Source organism: Rutilus rutilus (genome assembly GCF_951802725.1).
Source record: "Rutilus rutilus genome assembly, chromosome: 11".
NCBI classification, from domain to species: domain Eukaryota; kingdom Metazoa; phylum Chordata; class Actinopteri; order Cypriniformes; family Leuciscidae; genus Rutilus; species Rutilus rutilus.
In genome coordinates, this window is record NC_140216.1 from 33,955,379 (window position 1) to 33,974,660 (window position 19,282).

At 37.1% G+C, this 19,282-nt stretch overlaps 1 protein-coding gene across 1 annotated transcript; it reads right to left on the reverse strand.

Moving 5' to 3' along the window:
- Window positions 1-966: 966 nt before the first annotated feature.
- LOC311299433 (CMP-N-acetylneuraminate-beta-galactosamide-alpha-2,3-sialyltransferase 1-like) lies at window positions 967-10,943 on the reverse strand. Its single transcript, XM_084422996.1, has 7 exons — window positions 10,782-10,943; window positions 9,806-10,095; window positions 4,689-4,882; window positions 2,508-2,687; window positions 2,386-2,431; window positions 2,166-2,285; window positions 967-1,323 (listed from the first exon to the last, which is right to left on the reverse strand). Exons 2-7 carry the CDS (start codon window positions 10,073-10,075, stop codon window positions 1,159-1,161), a joined length of 975 nt encoding a protein of 324 aa, XP_084279122.1. The 5' UTR covers window positions 10,076-10,095; window positions 10,782-10,943; the 3' UTR covers window positions 967-1,158.
- Window positions 10,944-19,282: the final 8,339 nt, after the last annotated feature.

The window sequence follows — 19,282 nt, forward strand, 5'->3', positions numbered from 1 at the left end:
CAACTTGCTGACGACACAGCTTAATGCGACTGTGATGTATTGTTCTCTTTTAAAATGTTGTATTTTAAAATTCTGATATCATGTTTTTTTATGTGCATAAATTATTTGTGAATAGTGTCGTCAGCAAATTGTTTCCCATCGTGCTTTTGATCAGCGCAGTCGCTGAAGAGCAACTGCATGACTGCAATATCCGACATGGCCGCCTCGCTTTCGCAGAATAGTCAGTCAGTCAGTCAGACCACACTCGGACACATTTTTAACCAGCATGCATCTCGCGTTGATCATCGGTGATCGGTTCTGCAAAGATTTAGTTCATCGCAGATTTTGTCTAAACATCAATTGTGTGCTTGTGTCTTATTGACATATTGTTTTATGTCTTTTAGATTTCTTTTAAATGATATTATTCTGCACAATGGTCAACTACTGTTGTTTTTATTGTGCTTTATAAATGCATTGATTTATTGATCTCAAACGAGCCTTTTGTTTGCGTAACTGTGGTTCCATGAGTTTATGCTGTCAAGTTTACACTCAAGTCAAGTTTCAAGTTTGTTCAAGTCATTGTTTTGTTCTGTTTATGTTGTATTCATTCACATTTAGCCTGCTTTAATAAAACTGCAATTGGATTCTACACAACTCATCCTCAGTGGACTCAGTTACAATCTAACAGAATTCATTTTAAAGCATTGTGAAGGGTTATTTGTAGCGCTGTGCTGGAATTTATTCTCAAGTTAGTACCGTGTCTATTAATGGGTAAAGCTACAGTAACATCTTCAGCTAGTCACCTTGAGATCCTTTCCATCTAAACTGGTTATATCTCTTAAGACTAGTAGGGAATGTTTTATGAGCAATAGAAAAAACGGATTCATCCGCCCTTATGCAAAGCCTAAGCACAAACAAAACAATGTTCTTCCGCAAAATGCATGCATGCAAAGTCTCAACCTTTTAATTTTTTTATTTATTTTTTTATAATACAAGATAGTGATCCACATAAACTTTAAAATTCCAGATGTCTTATATATTAGTACATTAGTAAGTAAGCCAACATTTATATTAAAGACCTTGAAATTTATTTATTCATTTTAACATTCATTTTTGTAGCAATCTCAGTATTTAATCCATCCTGAAATCCTTCATTAAATGTAAGAACAGTTTTCTTTATCAATACCCTTTATATATTGAAATCTTGTTTCTGTGCTGAAGTTGATGTATTGTTTTGTTTTCAATGTCTCCTTTATGAGGGCCGCCTTTAAAGTGAGTGTGAGATTTGTCAAAGTAATGATGCCAGGTTCCTTCACTTGTAGCTCCAAACCCAAAGACATTCACCTGTGTAAAAGACAGAGCTGTCAGGAGTTTTGTCATTTCGGGGTTATCTAGCTGGCGGCAATATGGCACTGGGTTAAAAGCTATTCAGATATAATTTCATAACGGTACATTTCTATATGCATTTCTTGATAGTGCATTCAGTATTTTTTTCTCATTAACAAGTTTTACCATAACTTAATATTTTTGAAAAAACATGCACAAGGTTTGGGGTTGGGATAAAAGGCATATATGCAAATACAAAATGTTAATAAAATTAATGTTATTTAAAAAGGAAATGATCATTAAAGTTAAGGACTGTCGCCAAGTGCAAATAGCCCACCTTTTTGGCAGAGGCTATTTACACAAACTCTGCCACCATTATCTGATTGAGCCATACAGAATTACCAAAGAAATTTGGTTAACAAAGATGTTAATCCAGGAACAATCAGTCCTAGGCCTATGAGTAGCATTTATTTTAAATAGAGATTAAGAAAATATTTGAACAGGTGAAATAAAGTGCCTAAGCTAGCGGGCATTTAATAGTGGAAATTGAGAGAAGGGGAGGTAATGTCAAGTACAAGTAATGTCCCAATAATGCAGCATCCATTTATGACTTTAACAAATATAATCATAATATGTTAACAATAAACAAACCATTATTATTGCATACTGTTTTATTTAAAATTCAAATTGCTATTTGCACTTAGTTTGGGAGGGATTACATTTAAATTAAGAGTAAATTTGCAGATGCAAATTATTTTTAAACTTCCTTTTCTATTTACAGAAACTCTGCTGATATCATCAGCAATCAACACAGCGAGTTTAAAACTGAAGCATCATGTGAAAAATGCAAACAGGTTTACCTGATCACAGGCATGTAGGGCAAATACTATTGTAATGAAGCCAGTAGAAGGATATTTGCCATTTTTCTGCAGCCATTTCTCGTAGGCGTATTTGATAAAACCAGGGTGGAGGATCATCACCTGGACAGAAACCAAAATATTTATGAGACATTCATTCCTGCTTATTATAGGGCTTAAAAATGAGTTTCATTTACATTGATTTAATGACATGGGCACTTACCTTGTTCTTGTTTACTTTGATTGAAGATTTGACTCGTGTATAGGTGCTGAGAAACAAAAAGATATAGATAATCATTTATTTGCTTTCATGATTTTTTTATTGTTTTATTAAACAGTACTCACCGTGTGATGTGTCTAGTGGTGAAGATGCTTATGAGCCACTGCATGTCACGAATCTTAAAGGGAAAAAGCACCAGATGGGTGTTGTCATCCAAGTCCACAGCGCTCTCGGGATACAGAATCCGGTGAGTGGTCTTAGACCCCACGTCCTTCTCGTAACCTTTTGTCGGGCCTTTATTTATCCTGAGAGAAAAACAGGCAACAGGTATTGAGAGGCTACCAAAAGAAGATTATTGCTAAAGATATACCACGAACAGGGTTGAGAACCACTGCTGTATAGAGAACATTTATCAGATTTGTTCTGTGCAATAATCTGTACACACTGGCTGCGTGGCGTGTCCGTTTTTATTTCGGCTCCCATGTTAACAGGTTAGAGGTTGCACACTGCCAGCGTGACACGCGCGTCTCACGCGTTCATGCTAGAAATAGAACCGACGCCTATTTTTCACGCGACACGCAAGCGTGTTGTAAACGTTTCCTGGCAAAATAGAATAGGAAAAGATGTTTATGTCATTTTGACACGAATACATATTAATAAATTACATTTTGATATTTGAAAGTCATGTTTTGACATAAATGCAGATATAAATGTAATTTTAAATTTAGAATTGCCTTTACAGGGACTTTAAGTGTTATTTAAGGGTTTCTTTAAGTGAAACGTCATAAACACACCAAAAAAAGGGTGGTTCAGGATTTTCGACGTCGGACCTCATTTTCAAGTGAGCCTGGTTCAGTGGAGACAGTTTTCAAAAAAATTCATCCAGTCCTTACTTTTGGATAGTTCGCCTATGCTAGGCTAGCGCGAGTCAACGGTGCACGCGTTAGCCTGCCATTAAAACAGTTTTACCCACTCCACAGTAGCTACACCAAAAGCAAATAAATTATAACGCCAGACTATCGATGTAAATGTCTATTGAGAGAATAATGTTAGAAATCAAACTACCCTTTCATCACATTGTCAGCGGCAGGTAAATACACTTGCGTGATTGTTATGTGGACCGGCTCTCTCTCGGTTTCCTAGGTAACCAAATATAACTCTACCGCTGCTGTAGACTGCTTATAAATACAGGGAACAAATTATAACTAATGCAATGTGATGAAAGGGTAGTTTGATTTCTAACATTATTCTCTCAATAGACATTTACATCGATAGTCTGGCGTTATAATTTATTTGCTTTTGGTGTACTGTGGAGTGGTTAAAACTGTTTTAGGCTAACGCGTGCACCGTTGACTCGCGCTAGCCTAGCATAGGCGAACTATCCAAAAGTAAGGACTGGATGATTTTTTTTTAAAACTGTCTCCACTGATGAATAACAACCAGGCTCACTTGAAAATGAGGTCCGATGTCGAAAATCCTGAACCACCCATTTAAATGCTGTTTTTTTCACTTAAGTAATCCCTTAAAAAGCGTTAAGTGTTGCATAAAACCCCTTAACGGTCATTTCCCTAAGTATAATTTAAGGTTTGGAAATCGTAACCTTAAGAGTAACGCTGACAAAAATGAGACGACATGGCTTAATTGATGGAACCAGCTGAAGATCATTATGTGCCAAGAATAATTTTTAGGGATAGGGAGAACCCTTTGGACCATCTTTGCGATAAAAAATTGTTGCAAGAATACCGATTTGATCGACGCGCAATATTTGACATCGCTAACAAACTAGACGGCGACCTTGACCATGTCACACATCGCAACCACTCTTTACCTGCGGTGTTACAACTGCTTATAGCACTGCGGTTTTTTGCAACTGGGAGTTTTCAGACGGTAGTGGGAGATGGTTTCCACGTGCATAAATCGTCTGTCAGCAGAGTGGTTCACCGGGTTGCGGGGGCTCTTTCCCGTCATTTAAACGCAACGGTCAAATTCCCGCAGTTACATTGGGATTTAGTTTGCTTTTTTATTTTTATTTTTTTAGAAAATTGTTTTTCTTTTACCATATTCGTCAAGAAGAATGCATTTTTTTTTTTTTTTTTGTCCATTCCGATATCCTAGCCTACTTTACTTGATGAAACTGCGAAATTGCTAGTGTTAGTGTTTTGCGTTTCTATGGCAACAACAGACTTTTATAACGTGAATCCAGGATCGCCGTCGTGAAACACTTAAATGTAGTTTAAAGGAGTTCAAAGACATAGAAAACGCCACGCTCACACCACGCAGCCAGAGTGTCGCCGGCCTAATACTACCTTATGACAAAGTCATGGCTGTCTATTAGTTGACCATAGTTGGATCTCAGGAGGTTCCCAGAGTTTCCCACCACAGCACAGGTTCTGCAGCGATCTGGACCAGCGTCTGAGTAATGATCTTCATCGGGGAAGAGAGAAAACAGCTGGTCCACCACATCTGTGTAGTTGACTCTGAGCTTTGACGGTTGTAGACCCTATAGAAATATTCAAAATTAGCATCAAGACAACAATCTTGTTTAATCAAGATAGGTAGGCAGGCTAATGGTTTTATCTTTACTTTCACAGGGTGTTCCTCAGCTGGCTGCCTGACTGTTGTTTCTAGATTTCTGCATACCTGCCCAGATAGCAAACATTTGGCCCGGATCCGTTTTAAGCCCCTTGCCTCCGTTTCTATCTTAGAGACGTTTTCTGATTGTGAACCAGATCCGTGCCAGATAGAGGTTTCAGCTTAAACATTCTAACTGCCATCAGTTCAGTATTTATATCATTTTACAGATCTGGCCCAGATCACTTTTCCCATAGGTAACCGAAAGACATTAGCTGTGTCTGACACTGATTTGGTCCAGATCTGCAATATGAATCTGAGCCGATACTGTTTTCACATAGGCTACACTGGTGTGGCCCGAATCTGTGATACATATCTGAGCCGACTGCATTTAAAAAAGGGCTCAAAACGGCTCTGGCCCATATCTGCAAAACGGATTTGAGCCAACACTGTTTTGACAGAGACTACCTGATGTGGACCACATCCGAAATACTTTTCTCAAACTGTGTGAAGAACTCCGTGGAATAAACATTTTCAAAACAACATGGTTACCTGTCTGCATATTTTTTTTTTCTATCTAGCATGAGATAAATGCATTGTCATTAAGCTGAGCAATATTATCAGTGTTTAAAAACTATACAGCAACATTTTGTGATGCTATAAGGTCCGTTACAGCACACACTGTAAAAAAAAGTGTAATTTTACAGGTAATTGTCTGTATTTGTTTACAGATTTTTACCGTTTTGTCATTATTACAGCAAATATCTGTAAAATAAAAGGCTGTAATTTAAAGGTCCACTGTTAAATTTGCAGGTAATTGCTTGTATTTTTGTTTTACATCAATTTTACGTTTTTTTAAAAGGAACTTGTCTGTATTTTTACAGAGTTATGTGTAATTTTACATAAATTATTAGGTAATATTTTACAAAAAAAAATCTGTGAAATTAGAAAACAAATAAGGTATAACTGCGGAAATCAGCATCTATTCAATATGTTTTCCTTACAGATTATTAAGCATGTGGGGGTTAAAGTGAGTTTTTTTTTAAGGTTAAATAATAGTATTTGTACATACAGTACTGTACATAGGCTGTAGGCCTGTATTGAATTATTTTTTATTTCACAATTTATTTTATACTCATTTTGATCATTATTTCATTGTCTTATTCTCCCATAATTTCATGTATATTTTTTGAATATTTTTCCAAATCTCCGTTGCTGTACATTCAGGGCTTTGTGTGTGTGTGTGGTGTGTGTGCGTGCTCGCGCGCGCGATGACGCAGATTCAAATTCGCCGCCATTACTTTTCCGCTGTTTACTCCCGCCCACAACGGTTAACGTTAGCTGATCGAGTTTGGGCAAGCGGGAGATTTGAATTCAGTCTATTCTCGTGAAGTGGATTGTGAGATCAACAGTGGTTCAAAGCAATCGCATTCGTCAAGAGCAGCTGTGAGCAGGAGCATTGTTTTCAGTCAGTCGTTTGGATTCTTTGGAAATAACGCCCTTTTCAGTGAGCCTTGTGTTCGTCACAGCGGACATCATGCCAACCGATCACCGGCTGAGGTAAGAGTCTGAACGATATGTTATATTACATTTGTGTTACGTTTACAGTTTTCAAGCTAACGTTAGCATTCTTAAATGATGTTCTGTCATAACTTAGGCTAACTAGCGAGAGCTGGAGGGCAAAACACTGAAAATGTGGCATCATGCGTCTTTACATTTTCCATCTGTTTTAAGAAAGATCAGTTGAACCCATATCTCAAAAGACCTAAAACGAGCTTTCGTAGACTTGTTATACATATCAAAGTCCGTTTAATTGTGTATAAAATATTTGTTAATACACGATCGTAGTAAATCAATCTCTTAAATGGCGGGACATTTTGAAACACTGCCTGGAAGCTGAAAACTCTTCTTTTAAAAAATATCCTCGGTTTTAATTATAGTAACCACGTTTTAGGCGGATTTTTTTTTTTTACCATTTTTGATAACCACGGTTATACTACAAATACAAATAGGCCTACCATGTTTTATTTTTTTTTTGTGGTTAAACCATTGTTAATTTTCGTAAGGGTTAATGGCTAAGTATCTCAAGACTGGTAAGAAAACGAATTCAGTAAAAACTTGTTGATTATACAGGAAAGCACATGAGACTAGAATATGAACACAACATGATAAATTGCATATTCTGGCTGCATCTGGCTTGCCAACACGTAACGTTAGCTATATAGCCTAATGCATATATTAGGCTTAACTTATAAAATAAAAGTTGATAGAATGTTTGTGTTCTGATGAAGAAATGAACTTATCTACATTTTGGATGGCCTAGGGTCATCATAGTAGCCTTTTTCATAGGATACGTTTGATCATTGGTTATGAAAATTGCATTGATCCAGATGAACAGACAGTTGCTACACCCCTAACGTTAGGTGTCTCGTATCAGCTCAAAACTTCACTGTTAGCCTTTCCTGCTCAGCTTCCAGATCATAGTCAGTTGAGGTTTTGCATTGTCTCAGTGGAACATATTCTGACATGTGTAAATGTAATACTGAGTTGTTAATTTTTTTTTTGTGTGATTTCAGGTCAAGTGAAAAGCAGAATGATCATGGCAAACAAGGTATGGGAAGAAGTAATTTAAAATATTGTAATGGCTGAGTCTTCTGATTCCATATGATTGCACTAAAAGTGGCAGAACATTTAATTTGTTTTATACTGTATTTTCCCATGTGAATATTCATTTGATCCTTGTGAGGCCACTGGAGCTGCACAAGGTTTGTTTTTACTACAGTAAAACCACGATTGTGTTAGATTCCACCCATCTATTTAATTAAAAAAAAATTTTTTTTGGCTTTGTCATTTAGAAACATGACTTTTCCTATCACTTAATGACACATATCTCTGCCTTTTCATTCCAGCTAGAGGATCTGATGGTTGCTGCTCGCATCTCAGCCTACCTGATGGAAAATTCTTGCTGGATGAATGACAACTCAACCTTGCCAAGACAGAACTGCTTATGGTTTCAGCCAAACCATCCTTGCTGTGCGATCCTGCTGATTTGCCTTCTACAACATCAGAAAGATCCGGCTGTTTCTATCGGAGCCACACAACTCCTTGTCTAAGCTCTTGTTCTATCCAGACTGGACTATTTTAATGCTCTCTTGGCAGGCCTTCCAGCATCAGTCAAACCTCTGCAACTGATCCAGATGCTGCAGCAAGACCTAAACTCACTGCTTCAGATCTATGTGTCTCCAGAAGCTTGTGTTCTGCAAGTGAACGGTGCCTTGTGGTGCCATCATCCCAAAGAGACACAAAATCACTTTCACTGAACTTGACCTGGACTGTTCCCTGCTGGAATGACCGGCGCAACTCAACACATTTTCAAGAAACTGCTAAAGATCCATCTTTTCATAAACACTTGACCCAATAATACTAAATCTTTGTTTTAATAAAAAAATAAATAAATAAGTGCACTGTGCTATACTAACTGGGACTTGTCACTGCACTTGTTGCTTCTATTGTTCTCCTAATTTTAAGTCACTTTGGATAAAATGTAATTGTAAATGTTTAAAATAAGTTATATTAGAGTATAAAGGTATACAGCAATTGTCTTTTAATGTGGATATTTTTACATGTTCTAAATTATGTACTAAGCTTGTATTTCCTATCATTTACGTATCTTGATGTTCAGTGTTTGTTTAATGAGTACCGTAATACTGTAAATGTGCAGGTATTCCGTACTTGTACGTTTAGTTAATTTAACAGAAATTGACTGTACATTTGCTATTATTTAGTACTTAATTAGAGATTGGTCAAAGTTGTGAAACTGGTTCTGCAAAACTTAAAACTGTAAATATACAAACTTTGTATTTGAATGTATGTACTTATTGCATTTTATACATAACATCATAGTTATTTTACACAGAAAAACTATATATTGAAATATAATTACTGTGGATAGACAGAGCATTATTATAAAATAAATGTATGTATGCCTAGGTAGCATAGGTTAATATGATACCCTAACTGACAAAAATGCCGAAAATAAGGCAAAAGGACAATCCAGTGGTGATTTAAACGGAATCGTAACACATCCGGCACAGCTCCGGTAGGCGGAATCGTTTCACGCATCTGTAACGGGATGATCAGCCGGTGCTGGATCGGCGCTGGCACATATCCGCAACAACCCCTAAAAACAGACCAGAAACGGCTTTGGCCCGATGTGCGTTTGGACTCAGGAACGAGTCCGTGAGGCGGATGCGGGCCAGACCCGGCTCTATCGTTTTGCGATTGCGGCCCTGTTCCGTTACAGCGTCCAGTGGCTATCTGGGTGATAACAACATAGGCTACACCAGGAAGTTAAGCTTACTAAAACTATAGTAACTTCCTGATGTATGTTGTTATCAGGATGTAGCCTTTATGCAGAAGCCTAGAAGATAAGCAGTAATTATTCAAAAAAATATATATTTATAAAAAAAACAAAAAAAACAGGAGTAAACAAAATTGGAAGACAACCTTTGTTTCAACTCATAAATAGTCAAGACAATGGATTACCTTTTGAAAACTTATACACTTGAGTTCAAAATCCAAAACTTGTCATGACAATTGGAGTTAAAGAGAATAATGTAGGCTAATGGGGCTATCATGTTTTACAGGATGAAATGAGGGAATTTGAGCTATCACAAAGATGCAAATAGCCTAACGTTTGTTTGCGCACGCATACACGCACACACACACACACACACACACACACACACACACACACTATAATAGGTTTTGTGTATATTTATTTATTTCACTTGGCGTACAGTGAATCATAGGACACCCCCCTCCCCCCCTCCTTAATATTTTAAAGTCTTACCCTCCACCATTTGTTCGTGTCTCCAAGTAACACGCTGTTTTTTCTGTTGAGGAGAGCTGGTATGGTGGGATTGTACCGATAAGTGAACCAGTCATCGTCCAGAAATCCCATGACGCAAGTTTTACAGGAGCATGAAGGTTCGAATATTAAATCATCAAACGAGTATGTGGTATCGTCCATCGGGGCGTTTTGAGTGTACAGAAGAAAGATTGCCATGAAGCTTAAAGGTAAGGTGATGTAACGAGGCTCCAGTCTGTTGAAGACTTTCATCTTTTGCCTGCGTAGTGTTCCTGGACAAAAACAGTTTTGTAATTAAAAAGACAGAAAAATTATGCATGATTTATATTATAGTGCCATAGCTTTAAATGACTGTTTAACAGTTCTTTGTGTAAAGTTCAAACCACCGCACTGTAAAAATGTACTCATCAAAATCATGCAGCCTATAACTTGTCCTCACGGTAATTTCTGTCCTTTCTGCATGAATTGTCACTTTAAACTCGACTTTCGATTAGTAATTCAAAGCATATAGTGCAATAAAAGGGCAGTGTAACTTCGACACCACTTTTGTTGTATTAATTATTATTTTTAAATACGCATCATTCATTTAAAAATACATCCTTTTGGGAAAATAATTGAACCTATATTGTTTTGACGTGAATAATACTTTTTTTTTTTTACTTCATTATTTTATAGCCTAATTAATGCATCAGAGGGTTAATTAATTAAATTGTTTCAGATATAGGCTATCACTTATCTCATAACAGGTTAAATATTGAAAACGTACAAAAATTTTAAACAAAAAGATTCAAACTGTGTTTCACCAATAGAAGTGTCCACTCAGTCCACCATCACAATATTTTATAAACGTTACATTTCAAAGACAAGAACATTAAGTTGATTACACTGATCGAATTTAAGTGCACACTGAGTACATAAGACAATTAAATTTCCGCTGTATATAAATGGTGAAACTTACCTAATTGATAAGGTCAGGCTGGCAGGTTTCTCGTATTTCTTGAAAAGTATTTTTGAGGTCTGTATAGATATATTATGGCCAGGAAATATATGCAATACTCAGCAATACGTTTTATTTCTTGTCATCTGGATCATTAGAGCATTAGAGCATCTGAGTGCTGAAAGCTTCATGCCTTGCCAAACCAAAGACAATTTTACGTTTGTCCCTAAACTTGTGGAACTGGTTCCCTTTCGAGAGGGAACTCACACTGCGTCAATGACGCTCTTGGGGAAACGCACTCCAGGTGAAGCAGTGTCTGAAAAACGTTCCAATCATGGCAATCAAATAGGCTCTATGCACGATCGCTTCCGCGTTTTGTCTCAGCCCCGCCCTGTTACATCCGGTGCTACCTCGGAAGGCGTTTTTGCATTAGGTGGAGATAATGGCAAATTACACTAGCTGTTTACAAGAACTTCCAGCGGTTAACAATATTGTGAGGCAGTTAGCTGTCTAACTGAGTAAGAGTAAGAAAGAGAAGGGCTTTAAATTATATATTTCGAGCTACATCGACAAGTTTGAGGGTGAGTATTCTCTCATGCAAAATCCGACTAACGAATCGGTTTCTAAAATCGTTGTCTCCATTTCTGAGAAAATTAATTTTAGGAAAGTTTTTCCGCTAGTACACTTCGCTATAGAACGCGCTATGAGGAAGTAAAGACGCTGGCTGAGATTCTACGGGAAATACGTCAGCAGCGTTCGTGCATAGAGCGTATTTGACTGGCAACAGCCTATGATGTCACTACAACCCAGAAGTATAAAAGGGGCGCCTAGAGAACATGTCATCCTCTTTTCGTCTTCAGGGACTGTTTTGTCTGATTTACAATAACCTGAAAAAGGTAAGAATTATGTCAAGTGAAAAAAAGCGCTTGAAGAAGTGTGTGGATCCGTGTCTCAGGTTTTTGACACCAGATGACACACAGATGTTTACTATTTGGGTGAAGATGTGGCTCACTTTAGTAATCCCTCCCATTGGGACGGGTTTGAGTACTCCCTTAGAGCCTGAGCATGCCATGGGCTGACGCTGTTGATAATTAAAGTTGTAGGCCTTTCTATAGGCCTCCTCGGTAGTCATGTAGCGTAAGATTGTACTCCCCTGGTTTAAAGGGTCGATAGCGCTCTAGCTGAGTACACTTAATTGTGAACTGGTAGATCTGGTTAATCTTGTCACACAAACAACTGGCTATCAATCACTTCATAGTTCACATGAAAATTAATGACATACAGGTAGCTCTAGGGCTGATATAACAGGGAGGCTTTATGAGAGTCCTTCAACCTTCTAACCAGACTTAGGGTAGCTAGGAAAATAATATATATATATATATATATATATATATATATATGTATATATATATATATATATATATATATATATATATATATATATATATATATATATATATATATATATATATATATATGTATATATATATATATATATATATATATATATATATATTATTTTCCTAGCTACCCTAAGTCTGGTTAGAAGGTTGAAGGACTCTCATAAAGCCTCCCTGTTATATCAGCCCTAGAGCTACCTGTATGTCATTAATTTTCATGTGAACTATGAAGTGATTGATAGCCAGTTGTTTGTGTGACAAGATTAACCAGATCTACCAGTTCACAATTGTGCGCACTCTTACACATTCAGATAGGTCCACAGAGACGCATTCAACACTGGCTTCAAAACTGGGCAGTTTTATTTAAAGGCAAGAAAGTGAGTAAATGTTTTATTTTTATTCCATTTTTCTATTCATTTTTTAAATGCCGTAATTAAAGATTTTAGTCCATCTTAAATGTCTGTTGCATACGATGTTCAGGACTGTAATTAGATGTTACCTCAGTGAACACAAAACCTTTATGCAGCCTTGACTGAAAATGGTATTTCATAATAATTAATTGTTTATTGTTTACCTTTGTTGCTTAATAGGCTACGTATCATTAATATTATTGTGTAGGCTATAATACATTCGAGTACTGTTATGTAGGGCTAAATAAAAAAAAAAAATTAAATAAAAAAAGACATTAGACCTGGGGCCCGTTCTTCGTACGTCACTAACTCAGTTAGCTGGATTTGATTGTTGACGATTTGGCATGATCTTGGATTGTTTGGTTCTTCGAAGCTCATCCTGGACTTGCTGTCATAGCAACAGGTGCGCAAGCTTAAACCTGCTCGAGAGCAGGCTTATTTCATGTAAACAGGATTAGATCCCGGCTTTTAAACCGAGCTGAAGTCCAGCGCAGCGCGATAGTGCACTTTCTGAGATATATATTTTTTCTCGTGACTCGTGAGATTGTCGTTTACATTATTAATTTGTTGGAAACGCACATTTATTTTCGACTTGGAGTCGGGCTTTAACTGCAGCACAAACTGTTTGCATTGCCCTAAGATTATTTGCGAATGGCTCTTTCCTTTACACTATTGAAGATGCGGAGAACTTGATGGAAAGTGCTGTCTGTCGTGTCATTCGGAGTTTACCTGGCGCTTTTAGGTTTAAAAAACAGTTTTAGTTTTTTTTTGTGGCATTTCCAAGCCACTTAAAACCCAATGTTGTAAAGCATTTTTTTTTAAAGCTTTTTTTTTAAATTTTTTTTAAGGCTATCATAATTTTTTATGAAGATCATGCAATCATGCCGATTACAGTATATGTCACTCAGGCTTCACTAACGTGATTGGTACCATAGACTATAGACTGCCATCAAGGCCTCAATGAAGGGGATTATGTGAACAGAAAGGGGGTTCACAATGTAAATGTGCAGCCCATGCAGTTACTATTGGGATTCTTAATATTCCAGATTAATCAAATAAATAAAAAAAGGCAGTTGACTAAAATCTTCCATATCACAAATGTGAAAGCAAAATGGCCAGGATCTGTGCATGACTTAAGAATTTTCAGAGATTCACATTTATGCACATTATTTGAAAGTGGTAAGGAAAGTTCCACAATTAAATATCAAGTTCACTGTATTACATACACTTATGCTGATCCTAACAGAACTGCATTTTTTCATAGGTGATTATGACATGTTCCTGCTTGTAGACAGGTGTTTTATGACCCCATTCCCTGACCCAAACCAGTTACAATGCGGCTCTAGCCAGGACAAGGGCACACAATGAAATGAACTTTGGCTAACTAAAGGGAAGATTTTAGTGTCTGAAGGGTCTGAGAGTTGCACACCTGACAGGGCCTGTGACATTGTTGCATGTGCCATATTACACAACATTGCCAAAAATAAATAAATAAACCTTTTCATTAAATGTTTCATCTAAAAAAATAAACTGTCTGCACACTTGAATCCTTTAAGCAAATTTAATCACCAAGCTTTCGGTCAAAAGACCATCCTCAGGGCATACAAACAATGAATGTAGCAATGTTTAATAAAAGACAAATATGCTTAGTTCCTTGAGTTTTATTAGGGCCCAAGCCCTGAAAGGGCGAAGGCCCTATTGTTTCCGGAAGGATTATTAGGGCCCAAGCCCTGAAAGGGTGAAGGCCCTATGAAAGGGTGAAGGCCCTATTGTTTCCGTAAGGATATTTTTTTTTTTTTTTTTTTTTAATATTTTTTTTTTTTGCCTTTTTGCCACTTTTGGGGCCCTTAACATGCTCAAAAACTCTTGAAATTTTGCACACACGTCAGAACCTGCGGCCATCAGGGCCGGGCTGAAGCTGGTACCGGGGCGTGGCAGGAGGGCTCGACAGCGCCCCCTGGAATGGGGTCCGAAAACTTGGTCCATAAATCAAACACGCTTGCATGTAATATGAAACTCAGTACACATATAGATCTCATCGGGCCGAACAACTTTCGTGCTCTAAGTTTTACAAAAGCCCAACAGGAAGTCGGTTATTATACGTTGTTTGGAAAACGCATTCAATGGAATGTGAAATACTCCTCCTAGGGAATTCATCCGATCACCACCAAACTCGGTGTGAATGAAGTCAAGACATTGTTGATGAATTCTTGCGAACAGATTTTTGATATCTCGAACGGTTTGGCCATGGCGAGGAAACGAATTTATGGCGAATAATGGGACACAGGAAGTGTGTTATAACTTCTGCATACATTATCTGATCTTGATGAAACTTCCGCAGTGTGTTCGTTGTAAGAGGCCGATCACATGGATGTGACTATTGTGAGTCAAAGTTATAGCGCCACCAACTGGCTGCAGGAAGTTTGTCACTTTCAAAATGCTTTGAAATCACTCTCTTATTTTTACCCGATTTGCTTCAAACGATTTGCTTTATGTGTATAATGTAGACACACGGCAGACCTGTGATAGGATCATTGATATCTTAGATACTGTTGCCGTGGCAATGCTTCAAACTTTACTATTCTTTTTTGATGCTTTTGAGACTCTTAACATACTTGAAATTGCATGAAACTCGACAGATACATCACATTTATTAGCCAGTAGACATGTGCAAAGTTTCAGAAACGGGCGTGGTGGAATGGCTCAGTAGCTCAGTAGCACCTTTTGACCAAAGTGGGGGGTTAGATTCATCTACAGCCACAAAACTTGGTATGTATATTGTTCTCATCGAGCCGGACAACTTTCTAATTTACAGTCATTAGCTCCGACCAACAGGAAGTCAGATATTTTGGTTTGAATGTGGATTTTTCTGGAGAATTTTCTCTCTCTCTCTCTCTGTCTCTGTGTGTGTGAGGTAGTGTTGTCACGATACCAAAATTTTTATTTCGATACCGATACCAAGTCAAGTATTGCGATTTCGATACTTTTTCGATACTTTTCCTGAAAAGGGAGAAACACTCTCAAATATCATTGCTGCGCTTTATTTTAAAACCGGAACAACATTCTAATCATATAACACACTAATAAATGAACATATGAACAGCAGATATATTAAACATTTGAACAAAATATGAAATATAAAAATTAGAGCAATGACATTCAAGGTAAAAAAAAAAAAAAAAAAATTTAGCAGCATTATCTCATTTATCATAAGAAACATAAGAGTTACCAGAAATAACTTTATCTTGATTCTGAACTTTGAATAAAAATATGAACAGCGATTATATTAAACAATGTTTAATATTGGTAACATATGATAAGCCTCATTGGTGATATAGGCCTATTTGACATATGGGGATAGAATTGTGGAGGGCCTATACTTAATGTTAAACATAAATATATAGCAGCAAAGACAACGTCGGCAGTGTTGACAGCAAAATGGGCTACAGAATATATCGTTCTGTATTGAGAGGTGCAGTATTTGAAAATCGATAATATTTTTTAAAATTTCATTTAGGCCTATACTGTATTCATAAAAATGTCATTTATTAATATGTATTCGTGTCAAAATGACATAGAAATATCTTTTCCTATTCTATTTTGCCTGGAAACGCTTCCAACACGCTTGCGTGTCGCGTGAAAAATATGCGTCGGTTCTATTCTAGCATGCACGCGTTTTCCGCGCATCTGGAGCTGCGCCTGAGACGCAGGCAGTTAACATGGGAGCTGAAATAAAAACGGACACGCCACGCAGCCAGTGTGTCGCCGGCCTAATCTGGAACGCGGTCATTCTTCGAAGTATCGATACTAAATTTAGGAATCGTGACGTTTTTAATTTCCAATTTACTTTTGAAGTAGCGGTGCACCGTGCAACAGAGCAAGGTAGGCAATCCTTAGGTAGGTAAAGTACTTCCATAGGTCACTCCTCGCGTCATCTTTTTCTACGAGTCGTGGACCACTTGTGTTCGCACATGCAGCCATCTCACTGTAGTGTTGACAGCGTGCGTCTTCTTTGCTGCGTGCGTCAGGAAAAAAAACACAGACGTCCATAGGGAGGCGTTTTTTTTTATTTTATTTTTTAAGTATCGATACTGATAAATTTAGGTATCGTGACGTTTTTAATTTCCGAGTATCGCGATACTTTTGAAGTATCGGTACACCGTGCAACACTAGTGTGAGGGGTGGGGGGGATTTCCCCCCCCTTGAATGGGGTCTGAAAACTTGGTCAATATATCAAACACGCTTGCATGAATTAATATGAAACTCGGTGCACGTATAGATCTCATCGGGCCGAACAACTTTCCCTCGGTCAAGTTTTACGCCAGCCCAACAGGAAGTCGGCTATTATGGGTTGTTTGGAGAACGCTTGCTGTGGAATTTGAAACACTCCTAGAGAATTAATCAAATCGCCACCAAACTCGGTCAGCATCAAGTCAAGACATTGAGGATGCTAAATTGCGGACGGATTTTTGATATCTCGAACGCTTTGGCCGTGGCGAGGACATGAATTTTTGGCGAGAAAAGAGAAACACGAAGTGTTATAACTTCTGCACACATTAACTGATCTTGATGAAACTTCAGCAGTGTGTTCGTGGTAAGAGGCCGATCAGATGGTTGTAACTATTGTGAGTCAAAGTTATAGCGCCACCAACTGGTAGCAGGAAGTGTGTCACTTTCAAAATGTTTTTGACAAAAGTGGGGGGGTTAGTTTTACCCACAATTACAAAAATCAGTACGTATATTGGTCTCATCGAGCCGGACAACTTTCTAATATACAGTTATTAGCTCTGACCAACAGGAAGTCAGATATTTTGGTTTGAATGTGGATTTATTTGCAAATTCAGCCTCTGCTTTTTACCCACTCCTGCTAAGTGTTTTTTTTTTTATTATTCACACCAAACTTTTTCAACATGATGAAAATACATTAAAGATGCTAAATTGTGAACGGATATAGAATATCTCAACCGGTTTTGACATGGCGAGGGATTAAAATAATGTCAAAAAAGGAATCAGAAAACATCTCATATCTTCTTAAAATTTAATTATACACCATTTATTTTTATATAAAATTATACAAATATCAGAACTAAACCGAAACAGAACTAGTTTTGGGTTTATTCAGTTTCTTCAATTCAAGAATTATGTACAAGTTTAAAATCAGCCAGAATGCGCTATTTAGTAAAAAAAAAAAAAGTCATACATAGGGCTATACTGCCCTCTTGTGTTCAAAATCAGGTAGGCCCATTGTATATTGTATTTATATATAAATATAATAGCGATGTGACTGAGAATTTTTTCCCACTGGTTAATCGATGTGTGACACCGCGGCGGGGGCTTTTAAATCGCTAACTTAAAGGGATACTCCACTTTAAATTGAAAATTCTGTCATCATATACTCACCCTCATGTTGTTTCAATCCTTTATTAATTTCTTTCTTCTGCTGAACAGAAAGGAAGATATTTAGAAGAATGTCAGTAACCAGACAGTTTCTGGTTTCATTGACTTCCATAGTATAAATGTTTTTCCTACTATGGAAGTCAATGGGATCAGAAACTGTCTGGTTACTGACATTCTCCTAAATATCTTCCTTTCTGTTCAGCAGAAGAAAGAAATTCATAAAGGATTAAAACAACATGAGGGTGAGTATATGATGACAGAATTTTCATTTTAAAGTGGCGTATCCCTTTAAAAGCGAAAGTGAAATACGGACGTCCAGTAGGAATAAACTAAAAAACATTCACTCTGTTCTGCTCGTTCCTCGCTGTAGACGCGTTATTGCCCTTGCAGCCGTGAGCATTTTAGTTTCATTTAAAAAAATAGCGCCATTTCGGGGGTGGGATTGCTTGAATGTTTTTTTACAAAAGCACAATGTTGTGTTTTATTGCGTGTGTACATAAATATAAGTAAACACAGTGCAGTTTAAATGATGTCCTGTATGAACAAACCGACGGAGTAGCCTATGTTTTTATGTTTCCACTGTTCGATCGTGCCCACGCCTCACACACACACACACACACACACACACTGTGCATTCCAGCATTGCAATCTTGACATCGCAGCCGGTTCATTACAGCCGTAATAAAATATAATAATATAAATAGTCAACCTATTTGCAGCAAATGATAGTAGATTTTAGATCAATATATTTGTTTTCCTTACAATTTTAATTAACACTAACTTTATTCTCATCTGAATTATAAATAATTTATTTCTGTATAAAATAATACTACCATTAAAAAATACATTTGATTGTCTTTTTTAATCAATGGAGAATGTGTGACTTAAAAATAAACAGATTAGTGCTCGGTTTGAGGACAAGAAATGAAAACCAATGCAATATGATGAATGTCCAAAAATGTTCGCTCTTCTCTGCCCGTTCCTCGCCTCGCCATATATTTATATTTATATATACAGTGCAATGCATAAGTGAATACACCCATGCTAAAGTTGACTAAAAAGAGGAATAAAAAATCATATTTTGGAAATTGAACTTAATGCCTTAATTAAAAAAATTAGGAAAAATCCAACCTTTAAGGACACCAATTTTCTTTGTGAATGAATAATGTATCGTAAATAAATAAATGTTCTTCCTTAAAATACATGGTGCATAAGTGAGTACACCCCTATGTTAAATTCCCATAGAGGCAGGCAGATTTTTATTTTTAAGTATTTTTTTTACATTTTTTTTAGGATACTATGCATCCTGATAAAG

What these genes read in the sequence shown, in the direction of transcription:
- LOC311299433 (XM_084422996.1), bottom strand. Translation starts at nt 10,075, where the DNA reads ATGAAAGTCTTCAACAGACTGGAGCCTCGTTACATCACCTTACCTTTA. An exon ending in ACACGAACAAATGGTGGAGG is followed by an intron (nt 4,883 to 9,805) that starts GTAAGACTTTAA and finishes ATATTTCTATAG; the next exon opens with GGTCTACAACCGTCAAAGCT. An exon ending in TCAAAGTAAACAAGAACAAG is followed by an intron (nt 2,286 to 2,385) that starts GTAAGTGCCCAT and finishes GTTTCTGTCCAG; the next exon opens with GTGATGATCCTCCACCCTGG.